This window comes from Coptis chinensis, chromosome 3 (genome assembly GCF_015680905.1).
Source record: "Coptis chinensis isolate HL-2020 chromosome 3, ASM1568090v1, whole genome shotgun sequence".
NCBI lineage: Eukaryota > Viridiplantae > Streptophyta > Magnoliopsida > Ranunculales > Ranunculaceae > Coptis > Coptis chinensis.
The window spans coordinates 30,128,044-30,152,718 of NC_141458.1; the positions used below are offsets into that span (position 1 = coordinate 30,128,044).

General features: G+C 36.3%; 1 protein-coding gene across 19 annotated transcripts; it reads right to left on the reverse strand.

The window, feature by feature from the left end:
* Nucleotides 1-11,605: 11,605 nt before the first annotated feature.
* On the reverse strand, nucleotides 11,606-17,749 carry LOC147509096 (paired amphipathic helix protein Sin3-like 4). 19 transcript variants are annotated; one of them, XM_086601410.1, is made up of 8 exons: nucleotides 17,430-17,749; nucleotides 17,222-17,270; nucleotides 15,905-16,620; nucleotides 15,741-15,826; nucleotides 14,192-14,862; nucleotides 13,945-14,089; nucleotides 13,201-13,825; nucleotides 11,606-12,186 (listed from the first exon to the last, which is right to left on the reverse strand). In XM_086601410.1, exons 3-5 carry the CDS (start codon nucleotides 16,253-16,255, stop codon nucleotides 14,817-14,819), a joined length of 483 nt encoding a protein of 160 aa, XP_086457536.1. In that variant the 5' UTR covers nucleotides 16,256-16,620; nucleotides 17,222-17,270; nucleotides 17,430-17,749; the 3' UTR covers nucleotides 11,606-12,186; nucleotides 13,201-13,825; nucleotides 13,945-14,089; nucleotides 14,192-14,816. The 19 variants fall into 19 exon arrangements, with proteins under 19 accessions (XP_086457536.1, XP_086457527.1, XP_086457528.1 ...); XM_086601401.1 differs by adding an exon at nucleotides 16,886-16,912 and having other exon boundaries at nucleotides 15,741-16,620; XM_086601402.1 differs by adding an exon at nucleotides 16,878-16,912 and having other exon boundaries at nucleotides 15,741-16,620.
* Between the last annotated feature and the right edge of the window lie 6,926 nt (nucleotides 17,750-24,675).

The window sequence follows — 24,675 nt, forward strand, 5'->3', positions numbered from 1 at the left end:
TTGGCGATATCCTAAATAGGAATTAATATCTAGCTCTGAAGCAGTAATTTCTGAGTTTGGATCTGGGTGGGTCATCGTCTTCGCTCCAAAACATGTTGGAATCAATAATAACATCAATCTCTGCCCCTAGATCAGGTAGAGCCAATCCGAGACAATTCACCGTGGCACTAGAATCGATAAACAATTCTGATAGTCCTTCCACAATCTTCTCAGTATAGCATATCCCTTTTCGATCATCTTGACTAGGAATCTGCAGCGGTTCTAAGATGCCGTCTTGGTTTTTCCCCAATCCAAGTCCTCAAAAATAGTTCTGCTCATGGAACAACTAAGCCGTCTTGGGATTTCCATTGCAAAATGGGGTAGTGAGCATCTCCTTGTTTGGTGCTCTAAACTCCACAATCCCTAGTGGTTCTTCAGTGTAGTTACAATTTCCTTCAATCATTGGTATTACCTTATGCTCCTCTAAAGAGTTCATATCCTCCGAATCACCAGTGATGCAAATAATCTTCCCTTGCCACAAGAACTTGAGCTTTCTGTGAAGTGTAGATGGAATTGCACCTACTTGGTGTAGCCATGGTCTGCCTGAAAGGAAATTGTAATTAGCTTTGATGTCTATTGCCAAGAATGTGACTTTGAACGTGACTGGTCCGATTTGGACATCAGTTGTGAACTCGCCAAGGGCTTCTCTTCTCCGATTGTAAAACCCATGAACTACTCTGGCTATATCATTAATGAAAGTGAAGTCTTCTGGCATGATTCCAATGGCTTTAGTGGAATTGACCGGGCATATATTCAAACCGGATCCATTGTCAATCAGTACAAATGGCACCTTATGGTCATTGCAATGCACCATAATAGTAAATGCTTTCGTGTGAGCTATTCCATCTGTTGTTAGATCATCATCAGAAAATGTTATGGAGTTTGTCTTCCTGAGGGAAGCGACTGTACGTGCCAAATCGTTCGGCTGGATAGAAGATGGAACATGAGCTTGGGGTGATGCCATAAGTAAACCCCATATGGAAATGTTGGACTTGGTTTTCTGCAACTGTTGGATTACTTCATTACCATCCTGCTTTTCTGGTTCAGTAGACATGGGTAGGTCAAGCTGTTGGGCCAAAACCTGATCTTTTGTAAGTGTGGGGGCTTGTATATTCTTCCTCCTCTTGTTAACCCATGAGTCTCAACACATTCTTCTGTCAAACTAGGTTCTAATTGCTTCAACTGATGCAGTGAGATTACTGAGTCATCTTCACTTTTCTCGGGCTTCATCAACTTCTCCTCTAGAACCGGCCTGCTTTGTATTGTGACTCTTGGCTGGCACAAACTGGACCTTGGGGATTGTGATAGGATTTGGGATTACCTATTCCTGAGTTGGATTATGGCAAATCACTAGTCCCTGAGATTTTGACCCAACTTGTAATGTTGCAGATTGAGATGTATTCAAAGGATCTACCCATTTTGTAACGGGCCTCTACATCATAAAAGACTCCAAATGCTCTCTAGTCAACTTAAATGACTTTTGAATCAGTGGAGTATGTAGAAATGGTGCCACCACCTCATTTAGTTGGATACCTTTAGGCTTTGTTTGCTCCATGCATTCTCTAATTGCATTTTGAAGATTGACTGGCCTTGTGGTGCTAACATTGGATGTTTATCTGACCGGAATGATGAATGATGTCGGATCTTTCTTGACAATTTCCAAAGTATTAACTCTTCCATTATAAGTTGGTAATGGATTTGTCGATACATTGGGAGTGCTGAGACTTGATACATCTATCTTACCCTCGTCAATTAAGTTTTGGATAAGATGCTTAAGGAGCATGCACCTCTCCGTTGTGTGACCTGGAGCTTGATGGAAGTCATTATGTTTCGAAGTGTCATACCAAAATGCTAGTAGATTTGGAGGAGGCCTCGGTTGCATCAACGTAATCAGGCCTTGTTAGATTAAAGCCTTCATAACAACTTGTAATGGGTAACCCAATTCTGTGAACTACCTCTGTTGCCTGGGAAAACGCCTATCTTGCTGCCTTGGAGGAAAAATGACCTAATTGGAAGAAGGATGAGTTGTCACCTTTGCCTGGATTTGTGCATGTTGCTAAGGTTGAACTTGTGTAGCAACCGCATTGGCTTCTTTGTTGTTCACCGTTACAGTAGGAGGCTTCTTCTTCTGTGGGTTAGATCTTGTAGATATTGAGATGATGGGAGAAATATTGCCAGATGATAACCCATCTTCAATTTGTGATTTAGTTGCAACTAAGGGTTGATATGTCTGATGATAACTAGCACTTAGCCTGGTCGCATACTTTTGATTCAAGCTCTTCATAACCATCCTGATCTGCTCCTGCTCTGTGGGCCTATCAATGATTTGGGCTGCTTTTGTCCTCCATCTTGTAATGTACTCAGTAAAACTCTCATTTAGACCTTGCTTTAAAGCTTCAAGTTGCCTTAGCCCTATTTGGATATCAGTGTCGTAAGAGAAGTAAGCTACGAAAGTATTTACCAGTTCAGGACAAGTCTTGATTTTTTGCATCTCAGTATTTATCCACCAAGTAAGGGCTGCACCCTTAAGACTCCTTTGGAACAGTTAAACCATTAGTTCTGGCCCGATTCCCATAGGTTGTAGATAACTTGCATACATACGAATGTGGGCCTTTGGGCAACCGGTTCCTTCATATGTGGTATTCTGATTTGTGGATATGGACACAGATTATCAAGGTCCAAGTTTTCACCTTTCATCTTGATCATTGCTTCCTTCAATTTCTTAATCTCCTCCATTACAGGATTAACATGCGGTTGGATTGGATTTTGCACTTGGTATTGGGGGTTCGTGTAGAATAGTGGTTGTGGAGTTTGTGGAAAATAGGTTGGGGTTGGTACCATGAATGGGTTAGACATCATGTTTGTAGTGGGATATTGGTTTGGACTTTGGAAAGTTTGATGAGTTGATGGTTGAGGCATGTAGGTTGGGTTATCCTGAGGAAAAAATTGGGATGAAGTATGGGTTGGCATAGGAACATGCAATTGGGTTGATCTATGTGTAGCGCATGTGGAGTGGGTAATGAGGTTGGTATAATGGTAGGATTGGTACTAACCATGGGGGGTAGTGTGATGCTTGGTTGTTATGGTTAACCCAGACATGGAGTTATTGCAAACTTTGACATCATTTTGAGAAACATCTTTTCCATCGCCTTCTCCATCAATTCCTCTTGACTGGTAAGGGTTGATGATTCACCAGAGCCATTTGTATGAGGAGTTCGAGTGTTACTTGATAAAATTTGCATTTCAAGCGGAGGTACTAGTGGAGAACTTCCTTGTGGCATAGACATTTGTGATGAAGATATAGGTGGCACAGATAATGCTTGAGAAGAACCGTCTAGTAGATTCTCCATTTCAATCAGCGAGTTAATGGTTGCGCGAGATAACCTTAACCCTGACCTTCTGTTCTAACTGGCTTATGGATAAGCCTTCTTCTTTCCTATCTTAACTGAAAACACCTCAAAAGAAAACATAAGTCTGACTCTCTAGGGCTTCCCTAGCAGAGTTGCCAAAAAACCTGTACGCACAAAAATGTGTACCTAGGTCTATGCAATTGATTTTAGAGTCACCGCTAACTTTGTTAAAGAAAAGTTGAGTAAAACCTATGTGAAGGACTAGCCCTCGAAATTAGATGATTATTGGGTTCGGGAGTCAAGGTATAATGTGGGAAGGTGTTAGGCACCCACGTTCGCCTGGTCAAACAAGCCTTACTTCTATTGAGGTGTGCAATTGTGAAGATAGGTGAATAAAGAAAGCTTGAACTTTAACTACCAAGTTAGATGATCTTCGCTAAATTATTTAAAAGCTAATAACTATATACTATAATAAGACTAAAAAATAATTCTAATATGCAATGCTAAATGTAGAGAAAAGAGAGATATCACCTTGTTTGGAATGTTGTCTCATACTTGATTGTAGATTGATTGATTGATTGTTGATGAATGATGATGATGAATTTGATCTTGAATTGACACTTTTGATGATTGAAACAAGTGATTTGGGAGAAGAAACAACTTTTGATGAAATGGAGCTTCTACTCAGGATTGAACTAGGAGAAAAGATGCCTAAAAATGAAGAACTGGAAAGAAAGATGAAGAACACTAAAGAAAAGAAGACTACTAGGCTATTAGCTCTGAATAACTAGCTGAAGATCCTTAGTTTTGAATAACTAGTTTAAGATTATTAGCTCCGAATAACTAGCTCCAGATGTTTTTTTATGAGTGAATGAGATCCCTATTTATAGTGTTTGGGCGTGGATTCCAATATGGTAATGAGTTTGATCCAAAGGTTGAGTGTTGATTAAGAAAAATCAAATGGTTTGATATCTTTCTTGATGCACCTCCTAAATTTGGCCGTTGATTCAAGAGGTGGAAAGAGAGGTGCGATCTTGGCCCTTGATTTCTAGGTCTTGCAAATGGATTAGGGCAAAAAACCAAACCCTAGACGTGCTCAATATTCCCACAATCTTGAGTTTCCAAACATGGCGCCAAAATGACATATTCTCTATAAATGCTTGATTTTAAGGATCAAATCGAACAAATAAGGAAGGTTATCTAGGGATTTAGAGGCTTGAGAATAATCTAGAAACCTTAAAGAAGAAGTCCAACACGAGCTGGATCCATAGCCCAAGTGCACATGTCTAAATCCAACCAGAAAGGCCCGTTTTGACCATTTTCTTAACACTGCAAATTCCCTTTGACCGGGTCAAAATTAGACACTTATTCACAAATATTGTTCACTAATCGATTAGGAAGGACCATGAACTATTAAAAATACCCTTGGGTTGAAAACTTACTCCAAAAATATATTACACTGAACATCGCGCACAACGGGCTGAAATGGGATAGGGCAAGATTAGGGTTTCTAAAATCCAAAAGGAACCTAGGCAAGCTTGTACTCATTTCGAAGGATTTTTTGAGGGGAAATCAAATATGAAATAAACTCATCCAAATAAAGAGTGGAAAATTCGAAAATTGGGCTCCAAAGGGTTATAGGGGCTTTTTGGTTATTTTCAGCTCGAAATTCAGAAAGGAATGAAACTTCAGCCATAGTTAGGACATGATGAGGGGAGCCTAAAGACACTAATATAAGATAAAAAAAAAGAAATTTGATGTAAAAATGAAGACTCTAGAATGTAAATCACCTTATATTATCAAATTTAATTCAAGGCAAAATCGTGAATGAATTATGCCTGAGGTGCAAAATTAGGGTGTCTACAACTGCTCTGGCATCTTCGAGACAGTTAAGTAGTTGGGTTAACCAATGAAAAATATATTATTGTGATTTTCAGGTTCTGACAGGTTTATATTTATGAAATGTCGAAAATACAAAGGAGATGCTGCCTAAATTTTGCCATAAAAACCACGTGTCATAGGTTTGTAATTGTTTGAGTTTTGGAGCATTACATTTGTCGAGTTGCCCAGTGATAGGTTCAATATTAAGTTGTTACTCGCTAAGCGTGGAACTTGGTAGGTTTGCCATTGAGATCCACGATGAGCCCAATGTGGTCTTTACTCTCCAGAGTACATGTAAACGCCATATTTTATACGTCACGACTTAATTTGCCTAATTGTAACAGTTGGGCATAACTTTCTTTCTCAAGTTAGGTTTATGTACATACAGTAGCAATATGGTAAAGTACTACTTAGATGAATAGTAATGATATTTCATGTTGGCTTGCATTTATCGAATTCTTTAGTTTTTTAAATTCACCTTATTCTTGTAGGAGGAAAATGATGATTTTGTTGCATCAGAGATGGCTAGAAGGGATAATATCAAAAGAGGCAAACAAGTCAACTTTCTATTTTCTAAATACATAGTGTATATTAGTTTCCCCTACAAGTCATTGCTTAATCCAAAAGTTTTATTGAACACACAACAATCCGAGTTTAGTCTATGATGCCTTGTCAACTAAATGAATAATGAGAGCAAGAGCATGCATGAGGCTAGACCTAAGATTTCTCCATGTGCACAGTAACCAAGTCAAGAACTTTGCCATACAAGATTGGGCATTTAAATCAGAAATGGCAATGAAAACCATGTATAAAAATCAAGAACAAAAGGTACTTAAATTTGAAATAGTGAAAGGCGTTTGGGAGTGAACGACTTTCGGTTTATGGTGAGTATTTCTTACAATGGTTTTCTTTGTGATACATCTATTGGCAAAGAGTAAGTATTTGCTATACTTTTTTGTAAGCTGTTAAAGAGTGAGCGAAATAAAATTTATTTTGGTATTTGGATTACTGAAATATGTTAATTGTCAAACTAATCATTTAATATTTTCATCTTGGCTTGGTAGGTTCAATGTATGTCAATTTCAAAGAGAAGATTTTGGAGCTACTATTAGCTTTCTTAGGGAAATATGTAAATAACTTTTTACTTAGCTATTTTATGACTTGATGTAACAATTAGTTATGTTCATGTTCGATATTGTACATTCAATTCTTATCTTAATAAAATCAGTTTCTTTAAAGAAATTTACTTATGTTGGGTTGTTTTTGTTGATTGATAAATGTCATAAAATGCTTTTTAAGAGTGAGAAATGACATTTTTGCCCCTGTCATAGACACAAATCCAATGTTTTGTGTACGGTGGCAGAATCATTATTTTGTGATTTCACGATGGCAATTTCTTAATTTATTATTATTATTTTTATTTTTTTGAGTGGCAAAATGGTAATTTGACCATGGGTGCGAATAACATATGTTCACGGGGCAAATTTATAAATTAAAAAAAAAAACTGTCACATTAGGAGACCCACCCATATTTTGAGAACAAAAAAGACATGTGGATACACGTGCACAGAAGCTAGTAATTATAATTACGGTTAATTCCAGAATCGGACGTTGAATAGAAAATTAAGACAAAGTAGCTCATTGAAAGTAGTAGAGAAGTTTTATTCCAACTATGGATGTAGCCCCCACAAAAAACAAACTGCTTGTTACGTTTATACCCTTTCATTCTTTTTCTCCTTCTCTCTCGCCAATGTTCTCTCCCACCCCTCTCTCTCTCTCTCTTTCTCACCAATACTCTCTCCCACCTCTCTAATCTTTGAATGAAAAAAAAGAACTAAAAACAATAATTTAGTTTTAATCCTCTTACTCTAATGTTTCTCTTCACAGATCTTCAAAAATTAATGTCATTCAAATGATATGTTGAGATTAGGAAAGTTGCTCTTGTAAGTTACGGGAAGGATTATGGGTGCCTCATTGTTATCGGAGACGTTATCGATCATAATCGGGTATGCTTTCTATTGATTCACTATTTAAAGAGATAAGACTAATACCCAATGGGCAAACATTTGTAGGAGTATCCTTAGCATGAGGTGTCCTATTGATATTGATGAGGGGATATTACATACTAAATCAATCAGTAAGGTCAACCATTTATATGTGTTTGTCGTGAACTTGTTGAGAAATACATGATGTTTTGATGAGGCCATGGAGTTCATCAAAAAGATGTTGTTTGACAATCAAAGTGTTGTACAAGTGAGATATAATAACTTGCTATGATCATATTTAGTTCAATTAAACGTGTCATTTAACAACACTACATAATGTCGTATATGTGAGATACAATGTCTTATTATGATAATATTTAGTTCAGTTAAACGTGTATTTTCAGGTTATTCAATAAGAATTATTTGATAATAGAAGCTAACTTTTGGTGGAAAACTCATGTAGAGATGAGAACATTTGATGAGTACTGGATTATTGGAAAGAGACCTGAAGTAGTAGTGGCAATAGGGATGAAAACCATAATAAGTGTATATTTTCAGGTTATCCAAATACGAATTTAACAACACCACATAATGTCGTACAAGGCCCTGTTTGGTAGCCTGTATTGCCCAACCCATTCATGGGTTAGGGTGCACTATCCCGATTTTTATGTTTGGTTCCTATTTTTTGAGCCCAAGCCTGTAGACCTTAAGCTACTAGTTGGTTGGCCCAACCACAAAAGTATGAATAACGGTATCCATTGGAAAAGGTTGGATTTCAATCTACATCATACTAAATAAGAAAAGGACCGACAAAAAAAAAAATGAGAAAACACAGCGTGCTCTCTTCTTCTTCACCACTTCAACAATTTATTCCCCCCACCACCACCATCTTCTCTCCACACCTTGTTTTCTCTTACTTAAACAAAAGAAAAGTCAATATCTCAAAGCAAAACCCACCGTTTTCATCACACAAAATCTCTATTTTTCAAATTTGAACATCTCTCTACTCATATCATCTCTTGATTTCTCAATTTTGAAGATACAAAATGAAACCCACTTGATTTTTATTTCCAAATTGTTGCTACTAAAAAAAGTTTATGTAATATTTCTTTGTAAATTTCTTTCAAGAAAATAGAAATATATATGTGGTTGTTTTGGTATATTAATTTGGGAGTTTGATTAACAATATGTTTTAAGATTACATTGTATTGGGTTTTCTATTTGAAGTTTTTCATGATTATTTTGTGTGTTTACGGTGCAATAAGTTTTGAGGAAGAGTAGGCAAGAACCAAACAACTTGTGTTATTGATCATCTGGGACATGAACCACGAGAATTGGATACTCAAATTTGGCTAAGTACCACCTAGTACAGAATAAGTTGTTACTGCCAAACAGAGCCATAATGTCTTACTATAATCATATTTAGTTCAGTTTATCGTGTCATTTAACAGCAACACATAATGTCGTACATATGAGATACAATGTCTTACTATGATCATATTTAGTTCAGTTAAACGTGTTATTTAATAACATCACATAATGTCGTACATATAAGATACAATGTCTTACTCTAATAATATTTAATTCAGTTAAATGTGTATTTTCAGGTTATCCAAATACGAATGTTACAGCATTACATAATGTCGTATATATGAGATACAATGTTTCCATATATAAATATTGTAGAAAGATATTAATAGTATTTCATACTATCATTAAGTGGAGGCTACCTCCAAAAGTGAAATAAATCTTCTCTACCACATTCAACGCGCTACTCTGTCCTAATCCTAATCTTTTAAGTGAACGTTCGATTCAAAAAGTTACCCTTATAATGATCTCAGCAGGCGTGAGGCGAGTCCATATACGAAAATGAGATACCCTTTGGAAACTCCGCAAACATAGATTGGACGCAACAACATTAAGACACGGTCCGGTTTCTCAAATCTCATACAGTTCAGTATTGCTGCATGTGAAATGCCTGTCCACTAGACCTTAAAGTCACGCTGTCCTTTTTTTTTCTCGGGAATCACCATTTCTAAAAGTCACGTTGTCATGTATTTCGAAAGTACCTTTTATGAACCTGAAGAATGTGGCGTTACGTATTTGTCACATTAGTGATATCCCTTGTATTTTAGTACTTTTTAAAAACTCAAGCATGAACCAGTGAACCACGTGTTTTGACTTGTTGGGTGGTCATGGGCAGTTTTTCATGTTGGACGGTCCATCATCCATGGTCTTCCTTACCGTACCATAATCCACTAGAACCGATTCCAGACAGTAGAAAAAAGAGATTATTAACCACTGAATGAACATACTGGATGTGGTGCATGGAGTCATGGACATACTTTTGCTGCTACAATAAGAATGTTGAATTGTTGAGCCCTTTCAGATGAAACTGAAAATTATGACCCGCCCAACGGTGGTAAAACAGCACTACAGCAGTGATCCTTCAGTTGGGTTCGTTTGGACCCTCTGGGCCATGAAATGTTAATGTAGGACGTTAAAGATTGTCCCCATGTCTGTTGCCAATAATAGATGCAAATGGATTGCAACAATTTGTTATCAGAGATTTGGCCAGGCTTTTTACTTATCAGTTATCATGCACAATATTATATTAGTTCTGCATCTCTTCAATTATTTCGTGTCAATATTTTGGAGGATGTTTGAGAGGACATTATATATGTAAGTTCTAGCTTCCGGTTACAAATACATTTTATTTTAGTGTATTTTTTTTTCCTTGAGTACTAGTATTCCAAAACGTCTACAAAATTTCTTTTTAAAATGTATTTTCAGAATTGTGTTTGCAAGGGGTTGTATTTCTCAGTGTTTTAAAAAACACTAGGCGGTAGTCGGATGGTGGGAGAGCGCCTAGTGCCTAGGCCTTCTAGGGAGTGCTTAGACCGACTAGGCGCTAGAGAGTTGTTTTTTCCTAATATATATAGTAATACACACTTATACTACAAGAAATGAAGAAAATCATTTACCATAACTCAAAAAACAAACACAAACAAAAATATTTATTACAAAAATACGTAATAGTTAAAGAATATCGACTTCATATAAAAACATACTCTTTGTTATAGTGGCATATAATTTACATTAGACTTTAATATTTTAAATTCATTCAAATCTTAAGTCTATATGGGCCTTTAATTTTCAACATTTAATCATTTTAAAAAAAATAACTGGACCGCCTAGACCCGTCTAGCCCACATAATCGGTCCATCTAAACCCGTCTAGTCAGTCCACCGATTTTTTAAACAATTTGGGCCTAGACGAGTCGGTTGGGCACCGCCTAACACCTAGAGACCGACTACACCTATATTTAGAACAGTGGTATTTCTACCTGTCAAAACTGCACTGATATTAGATTTAAGTCGGATGCCCATAAACAACATAGTATCACAGGGCTATTTCTCTAGTTCAAAGGGCTCATTCACCCCATTTAAGTCACCCCATTTAAAACTTGTCTATGTATTAGGTTCAAAATACGCCATGCGTGGGGGCGTCTTGAAATCAATATAGTGTTTATTAACGAAAAAAAAAATTCAATATCGTGTATATCTTAAGCCACCTATAAAATTATTTAAGTCTTAGAGCCTCTCCATATACACCAATTGGTATTAAGTTAATTAGATGCCTAAATTTCATACCTTCCTGCCATTGTTAATTGTCAGAAAATCTCACTTTGGGGTGGATTGATGAGTTGGTTGGCCTATCCATTGACAGGGATGGTAATGACGTTTACACATTGAAATCTGCGGTATCTTAACTTTTTGGGTGATTATGTCTAACTAACCGGCTACACGATTCATGCAAGTAGCTTTATTGTTACAAAGCTAGCTTGAAAATGATGAAAGCTTATTTTTTTTGTAGAACTTTTAGTGGTAAAAGTGTTGCATATTACTTATTATTGCTTGGACATGGGATCCGCTTAGACATTGGCTTAAGTATTTAATTGACATACTGAAGACAAAGATTAAATCACTATGTGATCATTGATGTGCTTCTTTAGCAAATCACATTTACTAATACTAGCAAAATTGCACGCGCGTTGCGCCTGAAATAAGCGATAATGTTTAGATATAAATATAGAAATGGTGGCAATGCCAATGGATAACTAATGGTGTTGCTCAATTCAAATTAAAGTCGATCAGGTAAGAGTCAATGGTGCACAAGGCAGTTTTTGTGGGAGTCATCAAGAATGTGGAGGCAATGTCACCAAGTCACCTGCGAGATTGAGCTGAGCTTCAAAGCTTCTAATATTATTATGCTAATTCGTGACGCATGAAATCGTTTTGTAGTTACTATTGTTAAATGCATGTTCATTTGGTTAGTCATTACAGTGTGTTTTTCCACTTTGCTACTTAATCTCATATATCAAAAAATTGAAAAGATTAAATCAATATCCAACAGCCAATCCTATGCCTAAACTTTCCATAACAGTTACTAAAATCTAAAATAGACTTGCTTGGTTAACTAATCAGGTCTTCATTTAAACCTATCCATTTCCTGAACCTTCAACTTTGCTCCCCATTTAGTGATTTAGATGCTTAATTAGACTCCGCTTAATTGATGCTGAGGCGATTCATCGCTTAAACAGGCTGATATCTTATCTAATTATCTATCTGTTCCAAAAGCATAAGCAGCTTCCACTGAATCAGTTTCCATACACACTGTAGTAGTCCATTCTATGTCAGTGGCCTCTTCAATGGTATCAATAATATCTCCATGCACACTGTAGTAGTGCATAGTTTGTATGTTGAGTGTTAGAAAATGGCGTACAATGCCTACATGCCTGCCCATGTCAATAGCATATTGCGACTACGTGATTACTTGTAAAGCTGCTCCATGATCTTCATCAAACGTTCTACTTTATAACCAATCATTTCGTTGGCCAAAACACCATTATGAAAGAAATAGAGTGAAGGCTGCAGCACAAATTAATGTCAGAATAGAAAAGGAATTGGCCAATAACCAAATAGTAGATAATTTTTATCCAAAAAAAAAAATAGTAGATAACTACAATTAATTCAAATATGCACATTTAGAGGATGACTCCACTTATTTGTCCAAGTTGGTTAATTAGAATTCTCAATAAAAAACACTATTTATCCAAGACAAGTAGATAGGCATTATAAGAGCATGTCAAAAGCAGTTTGAGATACTCGTTGCAGAGGGAGACTTGCCATAGATTGCTATCTAGAGGCAAGAGTGGGCAGAAAATCATGTTAGATAACCCACTCCAATACCAATTTTGAGGGAGATATAGGATTTATGGCAAGAAGTTAAACAATAAGCAATAGCAATTTCCTGATAAAAACATACTGCATAACATACTACATCAGCTTCCTGTTATGCAGTTAAAGGCTCAAGCGATGTTAGGCAATGAGGTGAACTTAAGGGCTAGACAGGAGCCTAGATGACCGTAAGCATCCTTAGCTCTGAGGCGAACCTACCGCGTAGGCACGCTTTGGATTGCTCGGAGTTTTCATGGCTAGCAACTATGTAGTATGACAGAAGTATTCCATATGAACATGCACCATAAACTGGTTCCCAACAACATAGATAGAAGTAGTCCAGTGGGCTACTGGTCAAGCCTTGGGAGGTTCAGACTTGTCATACTAATATTTTAATCTACCAGTCAATGTGGTAAAATATAACTTCATTTTCGTCTTATACTAAGGAGAAGTGAGCATAAATTTTTTCAAGGTCTACAATAAGATAGGATAGTATATGGTGGGGTTATGAAACACTTTGAATCATCTCAGAGGTCTCAGAGTGAGTTTCTTTACCACCAACATACATATCAGTCATTAATTGATATTAAAGATTATTACAATTTCTTCAGCTAAATCAACTAAAGATATTCTATCAATTCAAATAACAAAATATAATTTCAAACTAAAAATTTCAGGTTACCATAGCATTAAGAGTATACATACCTGAGCATCATCCGCATTGGTCTCAAAATTGATCTCATACTCTTGCCCAATGAAATTCAGCTACCATTTGTTGTTCCATGATAAATTGATAATCTATGCATTGAAAGAAAAGAATCCAAAATTTAAGATCGTAATCAGCATGTTGCATTTAAAGAGAGAAATTTGGATTGCCCCATGAAGAACCACTCTCAACTTAGTGTGTTGAGATATTTGCATAAAGTTTGGATATATGGGTCAAAAGCATGGTCAAATTAACTGAATGTAGATCAACACATCATGCTGCAGTGGGTGTTTCAAAACAATGAATTCGAACTAAACAACATGGGAGAGAAATGTTCATGACAAAGACAAAACATAGAAGGAACCTGAAATACCAAAGAAGCAGATACTGGTGGAGTTATCAGAAAGAACCTGAAATGTTCACGTGGCAATCTTGGGAGATCAAATACTGGTGAAGTTTCTCATGGAAAACCAAAGAAGCAGAGAAAATTCAGGAAGAAAGGGTCAAAAGATTTAGGGAAGAACAATGAAAATACATCTGATGCTCATTTGTCTGTGAAACCTTCTTTTCCAGCAAAGAAAAGGGTTCATGTGCCGCAGTGCCTTCCATCTGAGACCCCATCACCTGCACAGAAGTGTGAAGAAAGATTGAGTAAAAAATCAGAAAAAGGCCCTTGGGATGGTTCAAAATGCACTGAAGGAGAGGCCTTCTTTTTACTGCAAAGGGAGAACCTGTGTTTTCACCTTTCTTTTGGTTGAGCAATGAAGCTGACAATAACGAAGATATAGAGATTGAGTAGTCAGGCAATGGACATTGATCGTGTAGCAGAGACTCCACCACAATAGCATCCTACTTTTAGTGATATCAAAGAATCAGACAATGAAAGCCCTGTCCAAATGACCAGTAATGTAAGTATTTAATCTAGGGGAATCATAGATGCTAAGGCTCAAGAGTAGTTTAAATTATGATCTTAATAAGAAAGTAACTTACTTGATGAAGCCTAAACAAAACATAGAAGGAATCATTCCCATAAAAAATTCGAGACTCTTCCGTTTTCTTATCGGATAATGCTGGAGGAACATGTTTGGCAAGAGGCTTCATGGCATTTAAATCGCATTCTGGATTTGGCAATAGCATCCCATCGCCTTCAGTATCATTTACATCAGCCATCCCTTCAGCCTCACCTTCACTTTCAGCCTTAGCATCATGATCAGCATCTTCTTCCTCTTCCTCATGATCTTCACGTGAGCACTTTTCACCATCCCCAGACTCCCTCCCTGAAACATCTTCATCGGCCTCGGAAGCACTATCACTATCCTCTGTAGATCTTTGAGCACTCTCCTCACCCTCATCATCAGCCTCTCCATTGTTCTCTTTTGCTTCCTCAACACATATATCTACTCCATGGGTATCGTGATATTGCCTGCTTACAGCACTATCCTTTGCTTTAGAATCACCAAGTATGTCAGAATCTCAACAGACAGCAAAATTATCCCCTTCAATATCTCCATTGGGTGAGAATTCACCTTCCTCTCTTTCATTTTTCAAGTTACTTCCAGATTCTACCTGACATTTGCTACTCCTAGTTCCTTCTACCGTCAAAACTTTCCTCCTACTACTGCCACCCTATACATAATAGAAATTCACAAACAAATTGGATTCTGCATACCACCAAATTTTATAAGCATAATGACATCTTAACTGGGCAGTTATCTAAATGAAATCCACTGAGACTTGACGTTAATTGATAATCATCTTATCCATGCCCAATAAAAACTAAAAACTAATGGAGTTTGTATGTATGCCCTCTCAACTCATGGATCAAATAAATAATAATAAAAGCAAGTACACATCCTAGTTCACCATTAAAATCAATATAGGGAAATTCAAAAGCTAAGACATTCGAATTTTGGACCAGATATAATTTTAAACATCTAATTACTGATCATGCTTCACCAATGCTATGCAAGGTTAGAACAACATAGATGGATCATTGAAACCTACAAAGTGGCCCACCATTTCTTGATCCGTTGATTGACATGTTTATCTTCATAACTTTATTGATCTATGATATTTCCTTTTCCCACTAACATAAGGTTTGATCAACTTAAATACAAAGAAGTGAGTAAGCCACTGGCATACTCAAATCTGTCAGCCATAACCCTCAACTCAGATATGTCAGGCATAAGCCTCAACTCGGAGGGCAATAATGTATAAGCCTCATGATTCAACACGTTTTAATTTAAAATTTAACAAATAAATGTTAGTTGCACAAAATTTTTGGTCCTAAGTAATGTCTCATATTATGAAACTTTAGGTAATGTCTCATATTATGAAACTACTCTGATTCCCTCAACTTTTGTGTGGTTTTTCCTTACAAAATGTTCTCTCAATGCAATTCATAGAGGTATGCCAACAGCAATATATCACATGATTATGACAAAAGTGCGACAGGCATGCGCACAAACTTTAGGTAAATGACACACTAATGACTAAAAGAAACTATAACAGAACAAGCCATAAAGCAATGAAAACTTACCTCTTATGATAGTAAAGCTTCATTATGAGCTCTGGGCTCCAGAGCCTCAACCACATGACAAGTTCTGGAGGGTCTGGTGCTAAGCCCTTGCAACAAAACAGAGCCTCAGTACCATAATTCGGATTACAGGAAAGGAAAGAGAATGTAGGGATGATCAATCCCACCCAAAGTAAAGAGGGAAACTGCATATATTTCAGGTCAATATACAACCCTGATGAAATGTCAACATCACCATAAATTTGTTCTTCTCTAAATGATGGTGAAGCATTAGAATCAGTTAGCCGTTCAATAGATGTAACTTCTTTGCTAGCTCGAGACCTATCACCAGCCATGGAAACATTATTCTGTGCATCACCACGCTGAGGTGTACTGCATAAAGAACGGCTCTTATGAGCACTTCGACCGGCGTCATGGCCATTTTCCTTAGCTGTTTTACCAATTACCAACCTGTCCCTAAAAGAACCTTCTTGCTCAGATAGAATGTTGCCATCCCCATTGCTTGAAGTATTTGGCATATTAGTGATAGCAGCTTCCGCACCCAGTCCATCATTTCTTCCTACCGGATTTTTAATAACTTGATTATTATCCTTTACAACATCTTCACCGTCCTCTACACCCTGTGGCCGCTGGGGAACCCCAAGAATCGGCTCCAAGCAGTTTGTCCAAATCTTCGTAACTTTATCCAATTGCTATGAAGTTGAGCAAACCTCGCCACATGAGAATTTTATGAGCTGATACAAGTCTTCATGAATATTTGGATCACAGTATACATATTCGAGATTTGGAATTATAGGTCTTCTGTTCCCAGCAGCAATGGCAAGAAGCACATCATCCTCTTTACGCTTCTTCTCATTGATTTCTTTGATCTCTGCCAATAAAGCTATACCGTAAAACACACCAAGTAATATTAGCATAGTAGATATAGCAGTTGCACTGAAAAAGTAATAAAACAATCAATTAAGTGTAAATACCATGAAATATAACAAAGAAACAAATGGGTCCGAACCAGAAAGGCCTTATAAGAAAAGGATTTCTAGATCCTCTCAAATCTAATTATGCAGTATCAAAAGTTACAATATAAGTTTCCCTAGATCATCTATAAGACTACACCTCGAAGCCTTTTCTATGCAACTCAACTACTCAACTGGATACAGGATTATCAACTTGTCCTTCTGCAAAAGAGTTCGTACTTGGATGAGCTGACAATGAAGAAAGGTCTAATCAGAATAAGATTACTATTCATTATTTAGCTTAGATACAATGGGGATAAAAGAATACTTATGATCTTAGATATGTTTCTCTTGTTGTAATAGTGTTTGCTTGATAAATCTCTGAACTGTAATTACTTTAGGCAACTGTTTAAGTTATGCATTTTAACTGGTGCATCATGTCTACTTCATGAATGTTTTTAGTCTGACAGAGCGTAAATCAATAAGAATGTTTTGAACAAAGATAGAGAGAGGGAAGATGAATATGCATACCCAGAAATTTATTGCTGCTCTTGGGAAGAAATAATCAAACTCAATACACCTATAAAAAAAATTGGACGTGTTAAGTAATCAATTCGAAGTTCTTTTTTTTTTTTTTTTTAAGATAGCAAACCCCTACATATAACTTCTCAAAAATCATAATCCAAAACGAACTAAACGAACGAACTAAATGTCATAATTCGAAGTTCCTAGAAAGTACCTGACCCCTTTGTGCAGATGTGGTTAATGTCAAGAGATGCAGTCTTAGCAGCCAAACGAACTAAATGTTGTCTCTTTACAGAAAATATGGCTTTCTGTTGGCGTTCAGGTCGTGTGGTATTGATATTAGAACAAAGTGAATTGGCTATATCAATTAGGAGAGATAGATGTAGAAGAAGTGGGGTTTTGCAGAAAATGCAGACCGAATTTTGTTGGTAAAAAAATTATGAGAAACAGAAGAGATGGGAGAGAAGGGAGAAAAGACGGTTCCTATTAGCTGATTAAATGAAACTCTTATTAAATAACCCAATTATTACTAATAATTAATAAATGACATTTATAGTAATGCGTACAATTGAGCATTGCGTGGATTTGGTTTTATAATATACTCCCACATGAAAAGACTAATTGGCCCTTTTTAAAGGTGTTAAGCAATTATTTTATTTAAGGATAATATTGGTACTGAAAATTTATAAACACATCAAAAGACAAAGTAGTCCTCATTAATAAATAGGTAGGCATCTGATTTTATTATTCATCAAGGGTATTATGCGTCAGAAAAAGTCCCGGATGAATTTAAGAGGCCACGATCATTATAGACTATACTAGTAGTAGAGATATATATACGGTTTTGATATACTGACACTTTTAGGGTGACATCCCTATCTTACACCTCTCCTGAACCGTCGGATTACATCTTGATTTTAAACAATCTAAAAGCTAAAAACCTTTGGCTCAATACAAAAACAAGTGGTATTGGTCATTTCGTACCAAAATTGAAAATCCAAAATTTTGGTCGACTTTTTCTCTAGCAATCTTTCTTCTCTCTAGCAAACCTGATCTCCACTTATTAGTTAGCTCAAAACGTTTCTTCTCAAAGCCAAAATTAGATCGACTTTTTCTCCAGCAAACCTTCTTCTCTCCAACAAACATGATCGAAAACTTAAACAAACCCAAATCAAGCAGTTGCATTGTGATTTGTTGTGAGGTATTGCGTTGTGATTTGTTAATTAAGCAGTCCATATATTTTTATAGCTAAATCTGTTTTGTTTTCTCTCATGTTTTCGTTGTGATTTGTTTTCTCTATAATTTGAAGAGGTGAATTTTTGAATTAGTATAAGTTTTCTCTATAATTTGAAGAGTGTATTCTTATTACCGTACACCTCCAATATAAGAAAGAAAGAAAGTGCTGAAAGTACACCTCTTTCGGATGATTAGAAAGAAAGTTCAAAATACCATTTTATGATATTAATTAGGATTTTCTTTTGTTTAAGTTATTTACACTGTTTATGTACATGGAATTTTCGTCTGTTTAAGTTATTTATATTTTTAATTTTTTTGATTTATAGAAATAGAGACAGAGACATCAATCAATATCGAAGAAGACGTAGTTGGGTCTTCGTCTACTAAATCCCATGTTCAAGGTATGCAAACATTAGCTTCTTCTTATATAGGAATGACTTTTACAAGTGTTGACGAAACAAAGACTTACTACAAATAGTATGGTCAACAAGAGGGATTTGAGACTCATGTTCGGACGACGAATAAGAAACAAAATCATGTGGATTTGGTTAGTGGTTGTTTACTGGTTTGCTCACGTGAAGGGGTTTCTAACAAGAGAGATCAAGTCTGATTAAGAAATACATCAACTATCTGGTGTGGTTGCCAAGCTAGAATTCGTATTAAGAAAAGAATACATGAAGAGATATATGAGGTCAGCGTTGCTCAGAATGACCATAGTCACGGTCTAGTGACCCCATCGAAGAGAATTTGCATGAAATCTAACAAACATATACCTGAAGTAGCGAAGTGCTAGATCGAAATGTTTAGTGATAACAATTTACCTATTAGGAAAGTGGCATATGTTGAGGAAGTTGGGTTTATACAGAAGGATTGTTGAAACCATCATTATGGTCTGACCAGAAAGATGCCTAAAGAAGGTGATGCAACTGCCGTGCTGAAATATTTTATGCAGAAGAATGCCGAGGATCCCCGGTTATACTATGCTATTGATTTAGATGAAAATGGGATTGCGATGAACTTTTTCTGGGTTGATGGGAGGTCTCGATGCCAGTATGACTATTTCGGAAATGTTGTGTCTTTTGATACCACATATCGTACCAATGCATATTCCATGCCTTTTGCCCCTTTTACTGGAGTCAACCATCATTATCAGTCGATTCAGTTTGGTTACGCATTGTTGCTTGATGAGATAGAAGATACATTCATATGGCTGTTTAAGGCCTGGCCTGCAGCCATGAGTGGTCGTGCGCCAACTGCAATCATCACTGACTAGGATAAAACGATGACCGCAGCTATTGCTAAAGTGTTTATTGGTACTCGTCATCGTTACTGTCTCTGGCATATTATGCAGAAATTCCAAGAGAAGATGTCCTTTACCAAATTTGAGACATTGGTAACTGAGTTGAAGAACACTATTTCTTTTTCGTATAGGATTGCTGATTTTGAGAGAAGATGGTGTACAATCATTGAGAAGTATGAGTTGTCTGAAAATCCTTGGTTGACAGAGATATATTCAATGCGGGAGAAATGGGTTCCTTGTTATCTCAGTGACACCTTTTTTGCTGGTATGCACACGATTGGTCGAAGTGAATCGATAAATACTCATTGTAACTAGTTTGTCAATTCAACGACTACGCTTATGCATTTTGTACATGGTAATGAGAAGTCTTTGGCTTTGCTTGGTAGGAAAGAAAGAGATTTTGATTACCACACCGAGCATAGTTCACGGATTATGCCTAACGATACTTTCCTCCTTATGCATGTTGCGAAGGTCTATACGATCTTAATATTCAATAAATTTAAGGAGCAACTAGAAAAGGCAAAGATGGAGTACAAAATTGATGGGCAACAAATGGACAATAATGGAACCGGAAGCTACATGGTGAAGTTCAAAGACCCGCAGAAGAAGTCCGTTTTGAAAGTGAATTTCGATAGCGGAACCTTAGAGGCAGACTGCGAATGCAAGTATTTTCAGTTTATGGGGATACTTTGTGATCACATCTTGAAGGTTTTAATTCCTTACGATATTGAACAGATTCCAAGCCATTTTAGATTGATGCGGTGGATGCAAAAGGCTAACACTTATAGAGCGGAGTTTGATACTGGATTTGTGGTCAGGAATGTCTCATATGAACCTTTGAGAGTTGCTCATTGTATCAAGGTTGCTTCTCAAGTGGCTTACGATGCGTCACATACTTTTGAGGGTTATTCATATTTTATTGAAAAGATTGGTGAAATGGCTATTGGAATTTCAAAGTTTAATGAAACTTCCCTCTGAAGGAGACTTGAGATGGTGAAGAGCCTTCAGATTGCGAGAGAGCCGCCGATACAACCGGTTAATACATCACAGGTTTTTTTTATTTGAATATTTAATTTGATATAAATTTAGTGTTTAATTCAGTGTTTAATTTGATATAAATATTTATTTTATTTTGCGATTTATTTTGACTTTCAAATCTTTGTTTCAGCTATTGATTTTGAATCCCAACATTTGTCAAACAAAAGGGAGGGGGAAGAAGAAAGCAGATAGATTGAAATCCCCCAGAGAGATAGCCCTAAACAATTCAGGAAGAAAGTGTCACAAATGTGGAAATATTGCTAACCATGACTCAAGAAATTGTCCGGAGAAAAATAATACGTAATCTGTGAAATGTAAGTATAACTTCTTTCCCCCCTGTTCTATACGTAATATGTAAGTATAGATTACGTACCCGCCTGTCTTCTTTCCCCCCCTGTTCTAATTTGTAAATTATAGACCTACGTGCACTTTGTTTCACTCTTAAGTTTTTTTTTTTTGTAAATTATATAATGAGTAAAATTGTTTCTATTGTTTTCTCATTGGTGGAATTTTGTAATAAGATGCTAAACTTACAGATATCTTATTCAAATATTGCAGCTGAAGATTCAAAATGACTTTGATCCCATGCTTTCTCCATAGAGTTCACTGTTTGTTTTGAAAAGTAAAGTGCAGGTAAACATATCAATTATTGGTTGTGGTTTGTCAAGAATTGAATGTATTTCATCTTGTTTATTAATAGGACGATCTACTAAACTTTTGTATAATCAACTATTAGTTAAGGGGCAGGTACCAGCTAGCTTGGAGTAGTTGACATTGATGATTTTAGAGGGTCAGAGAGCGAACTAGACATTTTGAGATATTTGCTTCAGACTGCAAGCACCTTGGCTCATCCCCTTTGCTCACCATTGGCTTGGGAAATTGCATAAGATGCAAGAGAATCAACATTGGAGTTATGGAATTGCTCAAAGGGATGGAATTGATATAAAGACAGCAAGGGGTAGAGGAAGAGGACAAGGCATTACTGAACCATCACAAGCAAGTGGAGGAAATGGAATATGACAAAGCATTGGGGGACCATCACTAGCAAGTGGAGGACAAAATGGACCTGCCGCAGGACAAAGTGCACCAGAGGCAGGACCAAGAACCCAATTCCAAGCACCAATACCTATGGGCAAGGGTAGCTTAAGGGTTTGAACACTTTATATTTGTGGTTGTGTTGATGACTATGTTTGTCAGACTTTTTAGGTACCCTTGTTATTTGGAGCAGGTTTAAATATTGTTTTGCCTTTTGAATTTTAGACAGGGTCATGTCTGTCTTGCTTGATGTTGTATTGAACAATATTATGTTGGGTTAATGGTAAAGACAAGGAGATGGAATACTACTCAAGAAAGACATTCTCTCTTATCTATTCACTCTCAAAATAGTCCATTATCCTATCTTCACTCTCTTATATTATCTTCAATTCTACTCTACTGTCATCCATACTACATAGTGGATTATGGACATTAAGTGTTCATACTCCTAGTGGACTATAAACACTGAATGTTCATACTCTCAAACAGGGGGGGTATCTCAAATTGACCCATGAACATTCAGTGTTCATACTCCTAGTGGACTATGAACACTAAATGTTCATACTCTTGTTGGACTATGAACATTCAGTGTTTATAGTTGATGCAGTACAGTTTGCCAATGCATATGTCAATAAACTTGACATATGATGCATATGTCAATGAACTGGAAAAGTGGGCAACAAAGTCAGAAATACATGGACGCGACCATATTTGATTGGAAACGTCAAAATAAGTATAACCCACGGCTTTGCCAAGGGCACCACCCTTTTGGGCCCTAAATCCATCGTTTAGGCCATCAAAATCACATTTTTGTCATTTTAGGAAAGTTTTGTTTTTGCTATATCTTTTGATAGGAGAGTCCATTTTTGATTTGGTCAGTTGGGTTAGTTTTATTTTGATTAATAGTTTCTTAATATGTGGTTATCCCAAAACTTTCCATTTTTGGAAAATTTCTAGTTTTGTGGTAATTAGGGTATTTCGCCTATATAAAGGCTGGAAGTCTGTATTAGGGTTTTTAGTTTTGGTTTGAGTTAATAATATTAAAAGTTACTTATCTTGTTTTCATTGTTTTGTGGTAATTAAGAGTTACTTTTCTTGTTTCCATTAATCCCTAAAAAGTTTGATAAACAAATTGGTTCTTCAAATTTTCGATCATGTTTGCTAGAGAAAAAGTCGATCTAATTTTGGCTTTGAGAAGAAACGTTTTGAGCTAACTAGTAAGTGGAGATCAGGTTTGATGGAGAAGAAGTCGACCAAAATTTTGGATTTTGGATTTTAGTACGAAATAACCGATATACCCCCACTTGTTTTTGTATTGGGCCAAAGGTTTTTAGCTTAGCTTTTAGATTGTTTCAGATTAGGATGTAATCTGACAGTTCAGGAGAGGTGTAAGATAGGGATGTCATGATAAAAGTTATTTTACGTAATTTAACTATCTATGCGTAAACACAAATAATCAATTTACGTAAATACGTGTTTATATCAATATTCCTACTTTCAATAATGAAGTAATATAAGAGAGTCAGGATTCGTTCCACTCTTAAACCTTAAGACTTAAACAAATTCAACTAATCAAACCCAAAAGGAACAATGGTGAGAGTAATGATTTGATGTGAAATTTCTATACTACCATTCCCAACACAAGAACAATAATAAGAACAAGACATAATTAAATTAAACTGAAATTAAAACTAATTTAGAACTAAGATTGTGAATAACTAATTATGAATTTAAGACAACTAAATCCAAATAAGAATTTAAGCAATAATCTAAATTGAAATGAAGAACTAATACTTTATTCTAAAAACTACATATGATTCTAAACTAACTAATTGAATGAATGTAAAAAACTAGATCTAGATCTAAAAACTAAGGTTTAATGGCTACTTTTCTTATCCTAACCTAATTTATTTTCTAACCTAACTATCTACCATTAACAAAGAGTTAAGCTTTGGTTTTTATATGTTCAGATCTAAAAATCGTGCATGGGCTTGGATCCATGTTTCGGGCCAGAGAATCAGGCCCAAAATCCAATACTTTCAGTCCAAAAAGGCCTCTTCAGCTGTAGTTGACTTCGACAGACTTTTCGTCCACTTCTGCTCCTCTGATTGGGCTAAAGCTTGAACCATTGGAAAGCACTTTCCGAGCCGGTCGTTTTGACGTAAGGTAGGCCCAATTTCGAGGTCTGAGTCTAAAGATATGGTCTTCGGAAGTTCTGTTGACTTTGTGCACTATTTCTGCCTGCGTGGACTTTGACTTTTCATCTTTTGACCGGGCTTTACAGAGGCTTTGTCTTCTTGAAAATTGGCCTTTAATCACAGAACTCCTTAGCAACCGACCTTTGCTCTTTTATCTCGCTAAAGTGGCACATTTCTGCACATAATGGACTTTGAAGCCTGAAATGCATAAAACACGTGAATCGGTATTAACTCTTACTTATTATTCACATAATTGGTCTAAAAAGTCACGATTGTTAAGGGGTTAAAACTACACTTTTGGGCTCTTATCAAACCACCCACAAACAGCATTTTGCTTGTCTTCAAGCAAATATGAGAAATTAGAATAAATGACCAAAAATGGAGTTCTAACTACTCGTTTATTTGAGTCGCGATTGCAGATCAATTATATATGCAACAAGGCCTTAAACCACTAGGAATTCCCTAGTGGACGAAGTTATAACCTCGTGAGAGTTTTTCAGTGAAGGTACTCACAAACTTCATCTATACTACAACGACTAAGAAATAAAACTATTGTTTCCTCATTCATGTCTCAACTATCTATACATCTCACTAGCAATTGAATAAGAATAACCAAGCCAAAAACCTAAACTAATATATGCATAATAATCAAT

What these genes read in the sequence shown, in the direction of transcription:
- LOC147509096 (XM_086601406.1), bottom strand. Translation starts at nt 16,255, where the DNA reads ATGCCAAATACTTCAAGCAATGGGGATGGCAACATTCTATCTGAGCAA. An exon ending in AAGCTTTACTATCATAAGAG is followed by an intron (nt 14,863 to 15,740) that starts GTAAGTTTTCAT and finishes GGTGGTATGCAG; the next exon opens with AATCCAATTTGTTTGTGAAT.